The sequence below is a fragment of the Pseudochaenichthys georgianus genome, chromosome 10, assembly GCF_902827115.2.
Source record: "Pseudochaenichthys georgianus chromosome 10, fPseGeo1.2, whole genome shotgun sequence".
Classification (NCBI taxonomy): Eukaryota; Metazoa; Chordata; class Actinopteri; order Perciformes; family Channichthyidae; genus Pseudochaenichthys; species Pseudochaenichthys georgianus.
Window position 1 is genome coordinate 41,549,369 of NC_047512.1, and position 22,725 is coordinate 41,572,093.

The window sequence follows — 22,725 nt, forward strand, 5'->3', positions numbered from 1 at the left end:
CGAGCTGAAGGAGAGAGAGAAGAATGGGAGGAGAGCGGGGGCTTCGCTTAACTAATAGAGAGACGGAGGGGGGGCGAGAGCTAGTTTGAACTATTAGAGAGATAGATCAGTCCCGTCCCGCCTTCAACTCCTGTCAGGCTTCCAGAGCGCGCACCCACCGGTGAGCAGACAGAGCGCGCGGGGCTGGAGGTCGGCACGCTGCTTTTATTGTGCGTGTGTTTGTGTGTGTGTGCGCCGACACGGGATAACGGTACCGTACAGGACAGTGAGCCGATCAGCGGAGAGGCTGCGGGGATGCAGAGAGGACAGAAAGTTTGACGGGATCCGGTTCTGTGGAAAACTTCTCCTCACTCTGGATGCTGATGGGTCCCCTCCGCGTCAGAACCACACGGTCCCTTTAAAACGGCTCGGTCCAGAACCTTTCCATTTTTAACCGCTCATAATTTTAAAACCGGATTCTTGATATATGGTACAGGGACAGTAAAGTGATGAACCGGGACAGATTGGTGCCGGGGCCCGGAGCAGACGGGGTCCAGACCGTGATTAGCCGGGACAGAAGTGCACCGGGGCCCCTGGCGGACGTGGTCCAGCCCGTGATGAGTCGGGACAGAGCGGTACCGGGGCCCGGCGGGGACGGGGTCCAGACCGTGGTGGGCCCGGACAGCATAGACATTCTGGAGGGAGCAGCCGCCGGGGAGAAGCGGCTCTTCTCCAGCGCGGGGGCGGGAGGCAGAGACGCTCAGGCCGGGGTGAACCACTCGGAACCTCCGCCTACCAACCCGGTGTTAGCCCCACCACAGCAGGTAGATGCACGCAACACCTCACGGGGATTTGGGGGCGAGGGTAGACTCACAGAGAGTGAACAAAATAGATCCAGACCCAGAAGTAAACACCATCTTGCAACATTCTCTCGCACTATTTTATTTCTGTTTCTTCTTGCACTATTTGTATTTGTGTTATGTCTTATAGGCCTACATATTATGTTGCATTGCTGGACGAGCATGCATTTAAGATGTTCATTTCCAGAACACTCTATGTGCAAATGATAAAGCCTTTGAACTTTCAACATACAAGCCTATAAATTGCATTGAAATAAACAGGAAATATGGTAAATAGTTTGCCATGAAAAGCAACAGAAAGTTGAAGTGCAAAAAGAACTGAAAATGCCCCGTGGTAAACGACAGAGGGTGTGTATTTGTATTTGTATGACAGCTGTGTTCCTGTGGGCCTGCCGCCATGCCGGAAGATGAGGCCTTAATTAAGACATAGCAGTAAAATGATCCGCCAATTTGCTGCGGTGATGAGATGGGAAACAATCACAATACAATCCAATGCATTTCTATAAAAGCTCACATCATGTAGTTGTTCCTGCAAACTGTATTGCGATTGAATCCTTAATAAAAACCTTACAAGTCCACTCTTTCAGAATGATCTCACAGTATTTCCATTTACTTTCAAATCCTATCCGAAGAAGATCCAATAGGTTATAATTGAAAAAGTACTCCTGTTAATTCTAGAAAATAACCCATCCTTGGATTAGATGTCATGATCGTAGATTAGTTTGTGTTTCCTATCTGAACTGGACTGCCCTAATCACACCGAGCTATTGTGTGATTATTCTTATCATCACAAGTTAATAGGCCCATGGGTCCAGCCCGCATGCTCCCTGGGATTATTTCAAGGGAGAATTATAATATTATTAATGTGGGATTATTCATGTCGACATGCTCCAGACTGGCCTCATTAATAAGCGAAGGATCCCAATCTGTTATCTGCTCCATGCACTCGGCCGCCTTTTGGGCTTCACATAAATCTTCAGCATATAAGGTTCATCATAAACACGGGGGACACACACAGGGTTAAACTCATGCAAGGATTGGGATTTTTTTTGGAAATCATAAAACTGTGTCTTCATTCAACTTCAAAGTGTCTCTTCTTAATGTCTTTTCATCCTGACTAACGCGAAGAAGAGTTTACTTCCTTTTATCCCTTCAACATGAGAACCATATCAATAAAATGGGATTGATTCGTTCGCCCTCTGATACCTATTGACCGCTACATATTGGAAATAGGAAATGTGTTTGATTTGTGGTCATGTTGTGTGTGTTCGCTTTATGAACACACTTTAGCGCCGTTTGATTGGCTGTTCGATACCCGATGTACACATAGGAGACACATGTATTTCACGGGCCGTATGACATTTATTACAATGATTATTATTACTATTATTTTTATTATTACTATTATTATTATTATTATTTTTATAAGTAGTAGTAGTAGTAGTAGTAGTAGTAGTAGTAGTAGTAGTAGTAGTAGTAGTAGTAGTAGTAGTAGTAGTAGTAGTAGTAGTAGTAGGCCTAGATGTAGTAGCCTAATACTAGTATTATTATTATTATTTATTTATTTAGTATTATTAATATTATTAATAATATTATTATGACGAGTAGGCTATTATAAACAATTCAAAATACAAAATAATCGATAACCCAATATCTGCAGCTCTTACTCTCTAGCTGTCAATGAATAATTCCAATGCGTTATTCTCCAGGGCCCCACCGGGCACCGGACCACCTCTTTCTCCGTGTTGGACATCCTGGACCCGAACAAGTTCACGAGCTGCCGAAGACAGCAGCACGCGAGCCACCGGGGTGAGCGCGAGCTGAGCGCGTACGGAGCGGAGAACCGGAGAGGAGGAGCGGTGGAGCGCGAGCCCAGTGTGGAGTCGGCTAAAGGCTGCTACGGTGCGGAGGAATACCAGAGCAGTGAGTCCATTTTACGGATCTACCTTTAAACGCTGCTCCATCATGTTCCCTTTATGTTTTCCCGCCAGTCGCCGCCGCTCTTTCTCCGTCCAAATGTCTTAAAACTTACATTTTCTGTAGTAATTCAGCCTTTTAAAACATTGATTTCGTTTCCCCAAATCTTTATCTGTTTGTGTTTATTTTTTATTGTTTTGATTTGAGTATTTAACTGTAAAAATATATTTAGTAATTGTAGGTAAACCTCTCTTCATTAGGCCAAAGCTCACATTAAGTGGATTTCGTTTTTAATCGGGGTAGTAGTTGTTTGTGTGAGATAACTTTTGTTAAGCTATTCTTTTCAATGTAATCGCCTACATATTGACGTTCCTGATTTGTTAATAGTGTAACTGTAAATACTGAGGGAATGCATTTATTTTTTTAAACAAAACCTTCTGATCGAAAGTTAAAGTTCGTTCTCGATCGAAGAAAAAGAAACGCGTCGCCTTAAATTAAAGCTCCGATGAAAAAGAAATAAAAAGCACGAGGTGTATACGGCTCGTGCGTGTGGGATGAGTAATACTGTTAGAATATGTGTCTGTATTTGTTGTGTGTCACACATTTCATTCGTGTGTTAAATGAGTCCGGTTCATGGATAATTCATTTACCCATTGCGTGTTTTCTCTCCTCTACTATTTCGTGTTTTGCTATTCCTGACCTGTGGTAAATACACAGCAGTCAAAACACATTCGAAGAAAATAAAATATACACTTTCCTATACAATCCATTTTAAAATGTTTGTAGTCAATGATAAAAAAAAAGCAAGGATTTGAATAAAAGGGTGTTGATAATTGAGTCATTCTACAGAAAATGTGGAATCTGCGGTGATACAAATCTGATGAAATATATTCCTTATAAACACATCTAAAACCTGTTAAAAAGCAATACATAACTCTTAACTTGATGAATCCACAACAAGTAGAGCTTAAAGTATTTTTATTATTTGTATAGGCCTACATTATACAAAGCTTATTTATATAGGAACGTCATGGTGTTACGTGTTACCGGAAGAAGAGTAACACCAGTGACAATTTGGAGAAAACACTACAATTTTAACAAAATTGCTGCCATGTGTCAGACCAAATGTGCTTCAGTCAATATCATAATCGTTTAACTCTTCAATACAATACATGTTCCCATTCAAATGTTCACCCCTAGGCTATGCCATGAGTAACACTATGACAGACTTGAAAGACGCACGTAACATTTGAAGATAAAATGACACCTTTAACAAACAAAGTAAGAAGTATCTTCAGAGACTTGTGTCTCTGTGCACTGCCTCAAATGATCTCTTGTTACAGGAGGCACTTCAGAGACGGTACATCATTTCAAAATAAAAGCGTGTTGTGTAGCAGTAACACTAATGACGTAATTTTGGGTGACTGACATTTATTGGATATTATTAATAATAATTTGCGTTTTTTTTTTACCATTTCAGTGTTATATGTAATGTATGTAATGTAATGTAAATATGAATGAGATGTATTTATTGAAAAAAAAATCTTTTAAATGAAAACTATAGGCTCCACTTCCATGTGATCAAAGTGACAAGGCAGTTCCTTGAACTTGGCATTTTAAATAAAATTGCAATTTATGTATAAAACCATTTATTTATTTATTTTATTTAGTACCATTGCAAAGACAATCTCTATTTATTCAACATATATAATGAATGTGAGTATTAGGCCAACGTCATGTATTTTGGTGTCTGCAAAAGTAAGTGACAGCACTTCCACCTTGTCTGTAGAATGACCCATTACACTTAAATGGGACAAACAAGTCTTATCAACTCATGTTCAGTTTTTAAATGTTGGTTTCAGGCTGCAGTGAAGAGTAGTTACATATTATGTCATATTTAAATATCAAGGTCCTCATTGTTAACACATTTATATTCAAATTAATTCAAAGGTTTTTTGTCATATTCTTCATGAAGCATTATGTAATATTAACAGCTGTCTGTGCCCACTGTACACTCTGTGAGTCAGACACAGGAAGTATGATTGGATTCAAATATATGAGATTTCAGTTTTTAACACAAACCCTTGACTACAATTTCCATTTCATTATCAGCTCGAACATTAATGATTACAAAAATAAAACAAATATCTGGCCAGTCAAAAATAACTAACGGGCTATTCGTGAAAAACAAACTCATTTTCGGTAATACACCATAGCATAATGCAAACTGTAACGTTAAGGGCTTTAATATGTATAGTGTGAGGTATATTCTTCAACAGAGATATCAAAGTAGCACAACAGAAGCACAGTGTATACAGTATATATATATATATATATATTACACACACATATTTATATATATATATATTAGGGAGTACAGGCCTCAGTGATTTTTATTGTGTCACATTTTTGCACTGCCAAGTTAATTTAAACTACGAAACACTTTATCATTATTTCGTTGTCTCGGCAAATATACTGTTGCCATCTCATGTACACTATAACACTAGGAACAAGACTGAGCCAAGGGGCCTCGGGCGCCTCAGGGCCCCATAGGGGCCCGCATCTCTGTGTGACTTTCATTTACCAATCACCACTAAAGCTCAATCTTAAAACTAAAGGCTCTGACCTGGTCTTTGTTGTGTTTCCAGAGGAAGGCTTTGTGTTCAGGGGCCAGGACGAGGAGGAGGACTACCACAGAGCAGGGAGCCCCGACTCTGAGGCCGCAGACGGGCCCTACAGCAGCGAGGAGAGCAGCTCCGCTCTGCCCTCCAACGGAGACAGAGAGGGGGGCCAGCAGGGTCACCAGGACCCCGACAGAGACACCAAGAGCCCCGCGGGCCAGAACACCGACGGCCAGAGCACCGGGAGCCAGGGCTCGCAGGGGAAACCCAAGAGGAAGCGCTCCGGCTCGGACTCCAAGTCGGGGAAGCCCCGCAGAGCCCGGACTGCCTTCACCTACGAGCAGCTGGTGTCGCTGGAGAACAAGTTCAAGTCCACGCGGTACCTGTCGGTGTGCGAGCGCCTCAACCTGGCCCTGTCGCTGTCCCTCACCGAGACCCAGGTCAAGATCTGGTTCCAGAACCGCCGCACCAAGTGGAAGAAGCAGAACCCCGGGGCGGACACCTCCGCCCCCACCGGTGCAGGGGGCGGAGGATCAGGGGGGGGAGGCATGGGGAGCCTCAGCCCTCTCAGTCAGTCCCCCCCGTTAGGCGGGCACCTGGCCATGCACAGCTACGGGGGCCACCACCACCACCACCACTCCGCCGGCAGCCTGGTCCAGCTGCCCTTCCTCACCGCCAGCCACGTCCTGTCCCCCTTCATGCTGGGGACACAGAGCTACGCTGCCCCCGCCTTCTACAGCACACACCTGTAGACCCACACACACACACACACACACACACACACACACACACACACACACACACACACACACACACACACACACACACACACACACACACACACACACACACACACACACACACACACACACACACTGAGCCCAGGGAGACTGAAATGTTCCAGCAGACAGACTGTCAGCTCTGCTCTCCTTTTTACGACCAACACTTCAAGGCTTTAATTTCAATGAATTATTTTGATAGAATGTGAATATCTACCAGAAACTGTACATACATCTATGTTCTAGCTCCCTATTCCGAATGCTGTTTTAAACGACGTAATAGACAAATAGTTGATTTTTTTGTTTAAAAAAAAGTCTGTCGGAATATTGAATGTTTATTTATGACTTAAGGAATGGCTTGATCTATTGTCAGTGACGTGTACCTCCAGCTGTGGTTGTTTTCCTTTCTCTTATTTATTGAATTTGTTATGTTTCCATAAAACCCTTGGATGTACTGAATCCTCAGCTCAACATGATATCGTCCTTTATATTAAATAATGTCAATGAAAGCGTGAATGGTGGCCCGGTGAAGTCTTTGTGATGGAGCGGGACAGCAGGACGGACCTAGTTTCTGGGGGTCCCCAACTCATACCCTGAACAGGTACAATTCAAAATAACAAGAGCCCTTCTAGTGTCCACATGCTAGCATGCCAACAGTGACGATGCGTTGGTATTATCTTTTCAGTGCAGCATGTTAGCATATTTGCGCATTTGTATAAAACAAAGTGATGAGGAAATGGTCAATGTCACCAGTTCTGCAGGTGTTAGGTCATAAACTATGGTATGGGACATGTTACAATGTTGACCTGATGATGGTCAAAGTATCACTCGAGCCAGGCAGATTCCTCCTGAGGGGAATAGTTGGACGGAACTGTCCATCCAATGTTGTTGGGGTTTTACAGTCTGGACAAACAAAGTACAGGCTGATGGGTTTTCAGCAGCTGGTCTGGGGTCAGATAGATGTGATTCAGTTCAGCTTCACCACTCACAATCACAGCAGACATGCTTTCACTGTGTGGGGGTGCTCATTGGCAGCGGGACGTCCTGCTTGGAGAAACAGTCGACCAATCAGAATGCATCTTCCCACACCGCTCCACGACAGTGGACACATTAATGTGTGAGAGCAGGTAATGTTAGAGGATATGTCCCTTAATGACTCAGCAAAACATTAGGCTTCATTCTCTTCAGTTCGATTTAGCTGGTATTCCAGAGAGAAAGTGTGACTTTCAGCAGTGTTAATGCTGACTCAGCTGTCTGTCACTGTGTAGCGCTCATGCAGACTGTCCCAAACCAAAGGGTTGAAAATGTATGCAGCATGAACCAAGACATCTGCCAGTCACTTGATACTTCCTTTAGAATACTGCCATGCAGGGCCGTCCCTGGCAAATGTGAGGCCCCACGCAAAGTTATATGATGAGGCCCTCTGTTTTGCGAGCGTCGACGAGGGGGTGGGGGTCGTGGTGCTAGTGGAGCCTCGCAGCGGCTAAACCGTGCCGCGCCACACTAATTGAGCCGCATAAGCGCATAGGTGCGCCGCAGTTGAGGCTCCCTCCGCAAGATGAGGCCCCCTCCGCAAGGTGAGGCCCCACGCAGTCGGCGTGTTCGGCCTGAAGGGCCATGTCATGCTCTGACGTAGGCAGCGTGTTCATTTCCACCCTGTAGTGTTGTGTTGGATAGCACAAGACTGCTGGGCCCTCACAGGAAGTGATGATGGCAGCTGTTAGCTAGCTAGCTAGTTAGCTGCGATAATTTGCGGTACCAGATGACTATAAACTGCTCAAATAACCTAATAAAATGTATGTGGTTTCTTTTTAAACAAATATAATGGAATGTTACTACTATGTGGTCACTATGCAAATGTTACTAAAAAACACATGCAGAACATTTATTTAATATCTACCGGAGCAACTGCAATTGTGTAGTCGACACGTAGGCAAGATGGCGGTCATTAAGTGTGAGAAGTCAACTTGTTGACCATTTTTAAAGGATCATCTAAGTACTCGTAGTGAATTATAGTGCCATACTTCACACTGTAACACATATGCACTCGAAACAGCAAACGTAAGTACAGAAACACACAATTTGAGACACAACAATTATCTTTATATTCCACTTTCTTCTTCCTTGTCAAAACCTTTACTAAAACTCCTTCAACATTATCTAAATGAATTTGTATTGCTAATCATGTATAAAAAGTGCTATAGTTTGAAATGAGTATTCATTTTGTCAAACTTCTTCAATATAACTTTCAGATTCATCAGAATGAATGTATAAAGTATTTAAGAGCTTTAAGATCTGTAACTGCTAACATGTGTTCAGTACCTACACTTCCAACTGATTACCATGACATTTATTTTGTAATTGTTAGGTTAAGCCTTCACATTAAACTAGAATATCCCCAACTCCTACAGTACATTACCCACAATGCAAGTTGACTGTTGACTTAAAGAAACAGGTGACAAGTAGGAGGGAGGAGCATGTCAGGAAACTGTGCATGTGTAGTCATGTGACCATCAATCAATCAATCAACGTTTATTTATATAGCCCAATATCACAAATGTTTGTACATTTGTCTCAGTGGACTTCACAGTTTGTTCAGAATATCAGTATGACAATACGACACCCTCTGTCCTTAGACCCTCACATCGTACAAGAAAAAACTTCCGGAGAAAACCCACAGTTTAAAGGGAACATGGGAGAAACCTCAGGGAGAGCAACAGAGGAGGGATCCCTCTCCCAGGACGGACAGACGTGCAATAGATGCCGTGTATAAATCGAAGAGATAATACATTTGCAACATAGGTATTCCAAATGTTTGGAAATGCATGTGTGTATAATAGGAAGATGAATCCACGAGGATGTCAGCAATCCTGTGGGAGCCATCAGGGAAGTAGTGTGATGAGAGTCAGGCAGGACCGCAGAGACAGGTTCAGCCACGACTCGAAGTCCAGGACTCAGATCCAGAACTCAGGATAGAGGATCCAGGACGCAGGACCGCAGCAACATGATTAGACTCGATTCAGGATCCCGGCGTATATATGGACACAAAAAAAGAGATTTGGGGGAAGCTGGGTTCATCGGAACATGAGAGTACACAGGTACAAACAGACAGAAAGACGGAGTAAGGCCCCCCCAACAGTCCAAGCCTATAGCAGCTAAACTAACGTGTCTACGTACATGCACTCCCTTAGGATAGGTTGAAGGAAAAGGGTAGCAAATAAGAAGTAAGAAACAGAGGCGGAGAGGCACACAGGGAGAAAGGTCCCCACTGGAACCTTAATTGGAATTGGTGAGAGGTAAGGAGTAGGTCTGTGACTACGTTCCACACTCCCCGGCCGGGCTAGGCCTTCTCTGCAACCTGTTACCCTCTATTAGAACATCGAGAGGTCAGAGAGGGGAAAGGTTTTGGATAAAGTTTTAAATATAAGATATAAGTTTTTAGGATTTAAGTGAAAGAGTAAGAACTTAAATGTATAGGTGAAGAGGCACAACGTATCTACGTCAATGCACTCTTATTAGATTATTTTATTTTATCACTATGAGCTTTATCAAAAAGGAAGGTCTTAAGCGTACTCTTAAAAACGTATAGGGTGCCTGCCGCCCGAACACAAACTGGAAGCTGATTCCACAAATGTGGAGCTTGATAAGAAAAGGCTCTGGCTCCCATTGTACTTTTAGAGACTCTAGGAACAACCAACAACCCTGCATTCTTGGAACGCAATGCCCTAGTAGGACAATAGGGTATAATGAGTTCTTTAAGGTAAGATGGCGCCTGCCCATTAAGGGCTTTGTAGGCGAGAAGAAGAATTTTAAATTCTATCCTGTGTTCTATAGGGAGCCAGTGTAAGGCAGCCAGAACAGGAGTAATGTGGTCCCTTTTCCTAACTCTGGTTAGTACACGAGCCGCAGCATTTTGAATCAGCTGAAGCCACTTGACTGACTTCTTGGTACTCCCTGATAATAAAGAGTTACAATAATCCAGCCTAGAAGTAAAAAATGCATGGACTAGTTTCTCTGCATCGTTTTGAGGCAAGATATGCCTGATTTTTGCAATGTTACGTAGATGGAAGAAGGCGGTCCTTGAGATTGATTTTATGTGGGCGTTAAAGGATAAAGCCTGATCAAATATAACACCAAGATTCCTTAGTCTCACTGGAGGCCAAATTAATGCCATCCATAGTTAGTTTATCTTTAGATAGTTTGTTTCATAGATTATTTGGGCCGAGTACAATAACTTCAGTTGTAGCCGTGTTTAACATCAAAAAGTTTAAGGTCATCCACGTTTTTAAGTCCTTGAGGCAGTCTTGAATTTTATTTAGGTTTCATCAGGCTTGATGGATAAATATAGTTGAGTATCATCCGCATAACAGTGGAAATTTACAGAATGATTCCTTATAATATTGCCTAATGGTTTGGAAGCATATATAGTGTGAACAAAATAGGTCCGAGCACTGAGCCCTGTGGCACTCCATGGCTAAATTTGGTTTGCGTGGAAGATTCATCGTTAACACGTACAAACTGAGAGCGTTCAGATAGATAGGACCTAAACCAGCCTAAAGCAGTTCCCTGTATGCCAACTAAGTGCTCTAGTCTTTGCAATAGGATATCATGGTCGATAGTATCAAATGCAGTACTGAGATCGAGCAAAACAAGAATAGAGACAAGTCCCTTGTCTGAGGCTATTAGAATGTCATTTGTGACTTTAACCAGAGCTGTCTCTGTGCTATGATGTGTTCTAAAGCCAGACTGAAAATCTTCAAATAAATCATTGTTTTTTAAGTTATCACACAACTGTTTTGCGACCGCTTTCTCAAGAATTTTTGAGAGGAACGGAAGATTAGAAATAGGTCTATAGTTGGCTAAAACCTCTGGATCGAGGTTGTGCTTTTTAAGAAGCGGTTGTATCACTGCTACTTTGAATGATTGTGGAACATAGCCTGATAATAAAGACATATTCATAATATTTAATAATGAAGTGCTAATTAATGGAAAAACTTCCTTCAACAGCTTAGTTGGAATTGGGTCTAACATGCACGTTGATGGTTTAGAAGAGAGAATCATTGCATTTAATTGTTCAAGGTTTATGGCTGAAAAGCATTCTAGTTTACCATCTAGTGTAATATTAGAACTTACGTTTCCGGGAGCTGTTGATAACACTATACTGGTCAAAGGCAAGAGGTCATTAATTTTGTTTCTAAGAGTAACAATGTTATCGTTAAAAAAGCACATAAAATCTGTGTGCTATGGGAATATAAGGCTCAATCAAGCTGTGGCTCTCTGTCAGCCTGGCTACAGTGCTGAAAAGAAATCTTGCATTATTCTTATTCTCATCTATTAATGAAGAGTAGTAGGCTGCTCTCGCTTTATGCAGTGCTTTCTTATATTCATTGAGAGTAATATGCCAAATGAAACGAGATTCTTCAAGTTTAGTGGAACGCCATATCCTTTCAAGTTGTCTAGACTTTTGCTTTATTTTGCGGGTTTCGGCATTATGCCATGGAGCAGTCTATGTTGTTTTATTTTCTTCTTTTTCAAAGGAGGTAACAGAGTCTAATTTTTTTCGCAGCGCATCTGTATCACTATCAACAACATGATCAATTTGGGGTGGTGTACATTTTGTATAAGTTTCCTCCCCTACAAGCAGACATGCTATCGAGTTAAGTATTGGTGGAATCTCTTCCTTAAATGTGGCTATAGCACTAACAGATAGGTTTCTGCTGCAGGAGCTTTTGACTAATGCTTTGTAGTCTAGTAATAGTACTTCAAAAGTTACTAAGAAATGGTCGGATAAAGCAGGATTATGCGGTTCGATTAATAGTTGCTCAATTTCAATACCATAAATCAGAACAAGGTCGAGAGTGTGATTATAGCAGTGGGTTGGTTTATTTACACTCTGACAGAAACCAACAGAATCTAATATAGAGTTAAAGGTGGGGTAGGTAAGTTTCAGAAACCGGCTCCAGTGCACTAAAATTTGAAAGTACACAGCCGAAAAGAATCCGCCCCTTCCTTCAGACTTCCTTTCAGAGCACCTCCTCCAACACACATGAACGCGCACATGACGTCAGCAGACTGGTGAAAGTGGCCGCCTGTTGCTGGCGAGTCATTGAAGTGCTGCTGCAATGCACGCCCAATGAGGGCACGAGATACATTTGTGCGTACACGAGATGGAAGGCTGACAGACAAGGCGGCAATCCAATCCGTTTAGCCGTACTTTTTACAGTATTACGGCTTCAACAGATGACGTTTTTTTATGGATTTTTTGTCAAAGCACTTGATATATTCATTGCTATCGGATGTTAAGAGCATTCCATGGAATATAACAAAAAGTGTATCTTGAGCCGGTTTGTCAAACTTACCTACCCCACCTTTAAATGCAACAGTAAGGCTATTTTTTATCATCGTCAACATGAATATTAAAGTCACCTACGATAATTACTTTGTCTGTTTTAAGAACCAAAGTTGATAAAAACTCAGAGAATTCTGATAAGAATTCTGAATAAGGACCTGGTGCACGATACACTGTAACAAATAAGATTGGCTGCAAAGTTTTCCAGGTCGGATGCTTAAGACTAAAAACGAGGCTTTCAAAGGAGGTATAATTTAATTTTGGTTTAGTATTGATAAGTAAACTTGAGTCAAAGATTGCTGCAACTCCACCTCCTCGGCCCCGTGCCTCGAGCAATATGAGTGTTTATATGGCTGGGTGGAGTGGCCTCATTTATGCTGACCTATTCTTCATGTCTCAACCAAGTTTCAGTGAGACAGCATATATCAATATTATAATCTGATATTAAATATTTTACCAATATTGCTTTAGATGCTAGAGATCTTATGTTTAAGAGACCACATTTAATATTCCTGTTTTGTTGCACTGTAGTAGTTGTTACATTTCCTTTTATTAAGTTATTATGTATGACACCTCCATTAGGTTTTACTTTAAATTGTCCTTGGGCAGACACACACACCGCTAATATTGGGTATTTTATTGAGAGCGCAGAGAAACATGTAATGGCTCGTTTCCACTACAGCGCGGAGCCCCGTTTAAGAGGGCTGTGACGTCAGCGGCCCGCTTTTGGTTGCGTGTCCACTTGGTCTAGTATGGAACGCCCTTTGCGCCACAATTCGCGCGTTTATTCTACTTATTCTATTAAACTACGCGCGAATAAACGGGGAGGTCCGTTTAAGTTCAAAGTCTCAGTAACCAATCAGTGAAGAGCAAAACCAGACCAAAGCAATCTGTAGATGAAAAGTTCCTGACATTGTGAGGCTGTAAATTGTACGTTATTCCAGATTCAGGGGACTATGTATTAATTTGGCTTTCAATATAATAAATATATCAATCAATATAAACTGCCTTCATTGTCTTTTAAAATGAAATCGCCGTACCTTATTTTACTGAAGTGAAGGGTATTTGTCTCCTTAAATCACCTTTTAAATGTACTTCTCATAACATGGCATGGTGTAACATATCAAAATGTTCAGTCTCTGGTCTTGCTAGAAATGCAATGTCACTCACCTTAGAGCACTGTCTCATGAGATACTTAGCTTAGAAATCAGATTTTTAGAAAACTTAAAAACTCTTGTGAAAACACAGATGTACTCGTCATCCATTTTTTTTGGTGTTTCAGATTTGGTTTACCAACGTTTTTGGTTCACAAAAGTAGTGAAATATATGAATTACACTATAGACCTATATAAATGTGTTGTTCGTCTAAAATGAAAATGTGTAAATTAGAATTTGGAGTAAAATAGTTCTATCACTCTACTTTCACCACAGAAAAGTTACATCAGGACTGATTCATGACTTCATATTCCATACTGAGGTTCATGTGATGTGTACAAATACAAATTGAGCATTACAAAAAAAAAATTCAACCAACTATTTATGTTAACATAAGAAACTGTAAAATCTCAATATTTACAATACAGGGTTCATACACTTTTTCACCAATGATTTTAAATGACTCTTTCATGTGGCTATCATGCGCTGCCTCGCCCATATTAGCACGTCTTGGGTCAATGTCTTTTGATAACCACAATTGGTACTTATCCTTTAGAAGCCATACATTGTTGAAACTGCACTTCCCTGGCATCTTTATATCAAATAGTAGCTCCTGTAGACTAGAGGGCATGATTGTAAACATCTCTCACCAGCGAAATACTGCCACAGTTGCCATTTTACGTTTCATTATATGATACAGTATTTATTATCATTATAGTATTACTATTTCGGCGATTAGATAACATATCAATTATATTTGATGCAACTTTAGTTATATTTCCATGACTTTTCCAAAACTTTGGGAAAAATCTTGCATTCCATGACTTTCATTTCATTTCATTTCAAACCTTTATTTAACCAGATTGGTCCCATTGAGATCATAGATCTCTTTTTCAAGGGAGACCTGCACTTTTTCAAGGGAGACCTGCACTTTTTCAAGGGAGACCTGCACTTTTCCAGGTGTTTAATGACCGTACGAACCCAGACAATATCAGAATTTTCTCAACCAACTATTCATTATAAATGTAAAGACAGGGGGAGCAGTGCCATGGTCTTTGTCTGTCTTCCAAGACAGTGGCTGCTGTGTAGGTGATGGTGCATGGGCTGCTGGTGGCTGCTGGTGGCTGTGTCGGCGGGAGGGAGGTGTGCTAGGCGAGACTTCCTTGCTGGCTGGATTGATCGTGATGGCTGTGGTGGAGGCCTTTGTACCGAGATGTATCTTAATCTTGTGGCAGGCACAGATGGAGGTGGAGGCTGCTGTAGTGATGCTGGTCCTCTGGTCCTTGGTGGTGATGGCTCTGGTGAAGGCCCTTGAGCCATGGTAGATCTTGACCTGGGTGCAGGCACAGGTGGAGGTTCTAGCTGCTAGGCCCAGGCAGCTGTGACATCGGAAAGAAATATAGGACAATATTTACTACTAAGTTCATTCAAATATAAAGTTCAAGTGGAATGTTTCTCAAGCACAAATGACAATGCACAACTCAAAATAAAATGGGGAGGTGGGACAGGAGTCTCTCTCTCTCTTACAACCTACTAAACCCACACAATGAAAGTACACTATTACTGTAATATTTACATTGACCTATCTTCAAATGGATCCTTCTTGTTGTTGCTGTATTCTCCAGGTTCTGATGCTCCATCTCCACTGCTGCTAGTGCTACAAGTCCGCTGTGCAGAGCTGGAAATCAGATAATAAGCCTGTTGAACAGGAGAAAAGAATGAAGCAGAGGGAAAGTTGCTGCCGTTTGTGTGGTTGTCCTAGCCAGAATTTATTAAACACATTCATAAATTCACTTACAAATTATATCCGTTTTCTCTATTTATGTATCTCTGCGTTGTGTTGTGTGGTCGAATGGATATGACTTCCTTCTTGCCAACCAGCTTTATTATCTGTGCAAACAGAATATAAGGAAATGGCTTCACCAGCGTTCTACCTCAATACTTCTCCTCAGTGAGGCCTGAAGCTAACTGAGAATGTAAAAATACATTTAGCCAATCAAAATAACTATGTCTGACATATTTCGTTTTCTATTAAAAAATGGACATAAATCCACATGCCATATTATGACTTTCATGAAGGATTAAAGCCTTTTTCATTTACAGTAATACAGTGATAACATTCTCAGTTAGCTTCAGGCCTCACTGAGGAGAAGTATTGAGGGAGAACGCTGGTGAAGCCATTTCCTTATATTCTGTTTGCACAGATAATAAAGCTGGTTGGCAAGAAGGAAGTCATATCCATTCGACCACACAACACAACGCAGAGATACATAAATAGAGAAAACGGATATAATTTGTAAGTGAATTTATGAATGTGTTTAATAAATTCTGGCTAGGACAACCACACAAACGGCAGCAACTTTCCCTCTGCTTCATTCTTTTCTCCTGTTCAACAGGCTTATTATCTGATTTCCAGCTCTGCACAGCGGACTTGTAGCACTAGCAGCAGTGGAGATGGAGCATCAGAACCTGGAGAACACAGCAACAACAACAGGGATCCATTTGAAGATAGGTAAATGTAAATATTACAGTAATAGTGTACTTTCATTGTGTGGGTTTAGTAGGTTGTAAGAGAGAGAGAGAGACTCCTGTCCCACCTCCCCATTTTATTTTGAGTTGTGCATTGTTATTTGTGCTTGAGAAACATTCCACTTGAACTTATATTTTAATGAACTTAGTAGTAAATATTGTCCTATATTTCTTTCCAATTTCACAGCTGCCTGCACCTAGCAGCAAGAACCTCCATCTGTGCCTGCACCCGGGTCAAGATCTACCATGGCTCAAGGGCCTTCACCAGAGCCATCACCACCAAGGACCAAGAGTGCGCTTAAGACCTTCCTTTTTGATAAAGCTTATAGTTAGGGCTGATTAGATTCAGCCCCTACTTTTGCTGATTTGTGCCTCCACCACAGCCAGCACGATCAACCCAGCCAGCAAAGAAGTCTGGCCTAGCACACCTCCCTCCCGCCGACACAGCCACCAACAGCCCATGCACCATCACCTACACAGCAGCCAGACCCACTGTCTTGGAAGACAGACAAAGACCATGGCACTGCTCCCCCTGTCTCTACATTTATAATGAATAGTTGGTTGAGAAAGTTCTGATATTGTCAGGGTTTGTACGGTCATTAAAAACCTGGAAAAGTCATGGAAATATAACTAAAGTTGCATCAAATGTAATTTATATGTTATCTAATCGCCAAAATAGTAATACTATAATGATAATAAATACTGTATCGTATAATGAAATTTAAAATGGGCAACTGAGGCAGTATTTCGCTGGTGAGAGATGTGTACAATCATGCCCTCTAGTCTACAGGAGCTACTATTTGATATAAAGATGCCAGGGAAGTGCAGTTTCAACAATGTATGGCTTCTAAAGGATAAGTACCAATTGTGGTTATCAAAAGACATTGACCCAAGACGTGCTAATATGGGCGAGGCAGCGCATGCTAGCCACATGAAAGAGTCATTTAAAATCATTGGTGAAAAAGTGTATGAACCCTGTATTGTAAATATTGAGATTTTACAGTTTCTTATGTTAACATAAATAGTTGGTTGAAAAAAAAAAGTTGTAATACTCAATTTGTATTTGTACACATCACATGAACCTCAGTATGGAATATGAAGTCATGAATCAGTCCTGATGTAACTTTTCTGTGGTGAAAGTAGAGTGATCAATCAATCAATCAATGTTTATTTATATAGCCCAATATCACAAATGTTACATTTGTCTCAGTGGTCTTCACAGTGTGTACAGAATATCAGTATGACAATACGACACCCTAGTCCTTAGACCCTCACATCGTACAAGGAAAAACTTCCGAAGAAAACCCACAGTTTAAAGGGAAAAATGGGAGAAACCTCAGGGAGAGCAACAGAGGAGGGATCCCTCTCCCAGGACGGACAGACGTGCAATAGATGCCGTGTGTAAATTGAAAAGATAATACATTTGCAACATAGGTAGTCCAAATGTTTGGAAATGCATGTGTGTATAATAGGAAGATGAATCCACGAGGATATCCATCCAGGACCGATGATCCAGGACCACAGCCACGACTCAAGATCCAGTGCTCGCGATCCAGGACACAGGACCGCAGGATCATCCATGACTCCGGATCCCAGCGTATATAGACACCAAAAAGAAAGACATTTGGGGAAGCTGGGTTAATCGGAACATGAGAGTACACAGGTATAGACAGAGAGAAGGAAGAAGTAAGATGTCCCCCGACAAACTAAGCCTATATCAGCAAAACTAGGGGCTGAATCTAATCAGCCCTAACTATAAGCTTTATCAAAAAGGAAGGTCTTAAGCGCACTCTTAAAAACGGATAGGGTGTCTGCCGCCCGAACACAAACTGGAAGCTGATTCCACAAATGTGGAGCTTGATAAGAAAAGGCTCTGGCTCCCATTGTACTTTTAGAGACTCTAGGAACAACCAACAACCTGCATTCTTGGAACGCAATGCCCTAGTAGGACAGTAGGGTATAATGAGTTCTTTAAGGTAAGATGGCGCCTGCCCATTAAGGGCTTTGTAGGCGAGAAGAAGAATTTTAAATTCTATCCTGTGTTCTATAGGGAGCCAGTGTAAGGCAGCCAGAACAGGAGTAATGTGGTCCCTTTTCCTAACTCTGGTTAGTACACGAGCCGCAGCATTTTGAATCAGCTGAAGTGACTTGATTGACTTCTTGGTACTCCCTGATAATAAAGAGTTACAATAATCCAGCCTAGAAGTAACAAATGCATGGACTAGTTTCTCTGCATCGTTTTGAGGCAAGATATGCCTGATTTTTGCAATGTTACGTAGATGGAAGTAGGCGGTCCTTGAAATTGATTTTATGTGGGCGTTAAAGGATAAATCCTGATCAAATATAACACCAAGATTCCTTATAGTCTCACTGGAGGCCAAATTAATGCCATCCATAGTTAGTATATCTTTAGATAATTTGTTTTGTAGATTCTTCGGGCCAAGTACAATAACTTCAGTTTTGGTCGTGTTTAACATCAAAAAGTTTAAGGTCATCCACGTTTTTAAGTCCTTAAGGCAGTCTTGAATTTTATTTAGATGATTAATTTCATCAGGCTTGATTGATAAATATAGTTGAGTATCATCCGCATAACAATGAAAGTTTACAGAATGATTCCTTATAATATTGCCTAACGGAAGCATATATAATGTGAACAAAATAGGTCCGAGCACTGAGCCCTGTGGCACTCCATGGCTAACTTTGGTTTGCGTGGAAGATTCATCGTTAACACGTACAAACTGAGAGCGTTCAGATAGATAGGACCTAAACCAGCCTAAAGCAGTTCCCTGTATGCCAACTAAGTGCTCTAGTCTTTGCAATAGGATATCATGGTCGATAGTATCAAATGCAGCACTGAGATCGAGCAAAACAAGAATAGAGACAAGTCCCTTGTCTGAGGCTATTAGAATATCATTTGTGACTTTAACCAGAGCTGTCTCTGTGCTATGATGTGTTCTAAAGCCAGACTGAAAATCTTCAAATAAATCATTGTTTTTTAAGTAATCACACAACTGTTTTGCGACCGCTTTCTCAAGAATTTTTGAGAGGAACGGAAGATTAGAAATAGGTCTATAGTTGGCTAAAACCTCTGGATCGAGGTTGTGCTTTTTAAGAAGCGGTTTTATCACTGCTACTTTGAATGATTGTGGAACATATCCTGATAATAAAGACATATTCATAATATTTAATAAAGAAGTGCTAATTAATGGAAAAACTTCCTTCAACAGCTTAGATGGAATTGGGTCTAACATGCACGTTGATGGTTTAGAAGAGAGAATCATTGAATGTAATTGTTCAAGGTTAATGGCTGAAAAGCATTCTAGTTTACTATCTAGTGTAATATTAGAACTTACGTTTCCGGGAGCTGTTGATAACACTATACTGGTCAAAGGCAAGAGGTCATTAATTTTGTTTCTAAGAGTAACAATTTTATCGTTAAAAAAGCACATAAAATCATTACTACTGAGTGCTATGGGAATAGAAGGCTCAATGGAGCTGTGGCTCTCTGTCAGCCTGGCTACAGTGCTGAAAAGAAATCTTGCATTATTCTTATTCTCATCTATTAATGAAGAGTAGTAGGCTGCTCTCGCTTTACGCAGTGCTTTCTTATATTCATTGAGAGTAATATGCCAAATGAAACGAGATTCTTCAAGTTTAGTGGAACGCCATATCCTTTCAAGTTGTCTAGACTTTTGCTTTATTTTGCGGGTTTCGGCATTATGCCATGGAGCTAATCTATGTTGTTTTATTTTCTTCTTTTTCAAAGGAGCAACAGAGTCTAATTTTATTCGCAGCGCATCTATAGCACTATCAACAACATGATCAATTTGGGGTGGTGTACATTTTGTATAAGTTTCCTCCCCTACATGCAGACATGCTATCGAGTTAAGTATTGGTGGAATCTCTTCCTTAAATGTGGCTATAGCACTAACAGATAGGTTTCTGCTGCAAGAGCTTTTGACTGATGCTTTGTAGTCTCGTAACAGTACTTCAAAAGTTACTAAGAAATGGTCGGATAAAGCAGGATTATGCGGTTCGACTAATAGTTGCTCAATTTCAATACCATAAGTCAGAACAAGGTCGAGAGTGTGATTATAGCAGTGGGTTGGTTTATTTACACTCTGACAGAAACCAACATAATCTAATATAGAGTTAAATGCAACAGTAAGGCTATTTTTATCATCGTCAACATGAATATTAAAGTCACCTACGATAATTACTTTGTCTGTTTTAAGAACCAAAGTTGATAAAAACTCAGAGAATTCTGATAAGAATTCTGAATAAGGACCTGGTGCACGATACACTGTAACAAATAAGATTGGCTGCAAAGTTTTCCAGGTCGGATGCGTAAGACTAAAAACGAGGCTTTCAAAAGAGGTATAATTAAATTTTGGTTTAGTATTGATAAGTAAACTTGAGTCAAAGATTGCTGCAACTCCACCTCCTCGGCCCGTGCCTCGAGCAATATGAGTGTTGACATGGCTGGGTGGAGTGGCCTCATTCATGCTGACATATTCTTCATGTCTCAACCAAGTTTCAGTGAGACAGCATATATCAATATTATAATCTGATATTAAATCATTTACCAATATTGCTTTAGATGCTAGAGATCTTATGTTTAAGAGACCACATGTAATCTTCCTGTTTTGTTGCACTGTAGTAGTTGTTACATTTACTTTTATAAGGTTATTATGTATGACACCTCTATTAGGTTTTACCTTAAATTGTCCTTGGGCAGACACACACACCGCTAATATTGGGTATTTTATTGGGTTCGGGATTCCTATGGGTGACTGCCTAGGAGAGAGTGCAGAGAAGCGTGTAAGACTGCGACTCTGCCTCCTGGTCTCAACTCCAGTTTGTCATGGATTAAGTCCACAAAGCCCTGAAATGTTTGCCGAAATGAGATCTGCACCTTTCAAAGTAGGATGAATGCCGTCTCTCTTAATCAGACCAGGTTTTCCCCAGAAGGCTGTCCAATTATTTACGAAGCCCACATTGTTTGCTGGGCACCACCAAGACAACCAGCGCTGAAATGATGACATGCGGCTATACATGTCATCATTGATCAGATTGGGGAGGGGACCAGAGAAGATTACGGTGTCCGACATTGTTTTAGCATAACGACACACCGACTCCACATTAAGTTTGGTGCATTCTGATTGGCGTAAACGAACATCATTACCACCGACGTGAATAACAATCCTACCGTATTTATGTTTATTTTTAGCCAGCAGTTTAAGATGCGCCTCAACGTCGCCCGCTCTGGCCCCCGGAATGTGACTGTGGAGGCTTCGGTCTCTAAATTCACGTGTCTCATAATAGAGCTACCAATAACCAGAGTTGGCTTCTCAGCGGGTGTCTCGCTGAGTGGGGAATATCTGTTAGATACGTGAACGGGTTGGTGGGGACCTGCGGGTTTCGCGTTATGCCCCTTCTGAACAGTCACCCAGCCTCCCTGCTGCTCGGGAGTTGCCGGGGGACGGCTAAGAGGAGCTACCTTTTGCCGGTCCGCACATGCTAACATGGGCTTTACTTTAGCTGAGTTACTTTCTAAGATGCGGAGCCGGGCTTCTATGGCTATGATTCCCGCCTCCAACCTAACAACTATACTACATTTAACACATGTATCCTTACCAGTAAGGGAGGACGGGAAGTAACCAAACATGAGACAGGAAGAGCAGGAAATAGCACCAGAGGGTGGGGAAAGAGCCATGGCTAGTGTTTAGAGTATAGGTGAGGTCCTGATTAATTTATTCCGGTAAATTACTCTGACCTCACTAATTGACCCGACTGAAGTTACTGAGTCTATGTAAGTTTACTGCTTGGCTCAGATCCACCAAACGTCAGCAAGATCTCACCTCTATTAACTCCCCGAAGAACCAGGTTCAATTAACTGCTGTTCCTATTCAGACAACTCCTTTTAATCTGTTTAAGCGATCCCGAAGGATTTTGGTATCAGTAAATGGGGTGTGTTCCTACCTAAACATGTGTGTGGCAGAGTGCAGTCTTACCTTTGAAGCAGGAGAGGAGATTACAGATTTTCCCTTTTATTGTCCCAATCCAAAAAGTGAGATCAGTTTATTTGAAGAAAAAGTAGGTCCAAACCAATACAGAGTCTTTACCTTTTAACACATTATAATCATACAAAACATATCAAAATGGGGTTATATATTTTTTATCTAAAACCTTAATTCATATTCATTCAAAAGCCCAAATCATGTATTCTGGTTCGTTCTAATAACTTCCAGCAGAAAATCATGTATTCTGGATCGTTCTAATAACTTCCAGCATAAAACCCAAATCATGTATTCTGGATCGTTCTAATAACTTCCAGCATGAAACCCAAATCATGTATTCTGGTTCGTTCTAATAACTTACAGCAGAAAATCATGTATTCTGGATCGTTCTAGCAACGTCTTCCAGCAAACCACTTACCGAGAGCCGTCTAACCCAGCTCTGAGGGACAGAGCTTACCGGGAGAGAGTATACCAGGGGTTTCCCCCTCTCTTATCATACAAAACATTCCACTCAGC

The 22,725-nt window shown here is 41.3% G+C and overlaps 1 protein-coding gene across 1 annotated transcript; it reads left to right on the top strand.

Moving 5' to 3' along the window:
- Nucleotides 1-488: 488 nt before the first annotated feature.
- On the top strand, nucleotides 489-6,129 carry nkx1.2lb (NK1 transcription factor related 2-like,b). Its single transcript, XM_034092203.1, has 3 exons — nucleotides 489-803; nucleotides 2,549-2,762; nucleotides 5,405-6,129. Exons 1-3 carry the CDS (start codon nucleotides 489-491, stop codon nucleotides 6,127-6,129), a joined length of 1,254 nt encoding a protein of 417 aa, XP_033948094.1.
- Nucleotides 6,130-22,725: the final 16,596 nt, after the last annotated feature.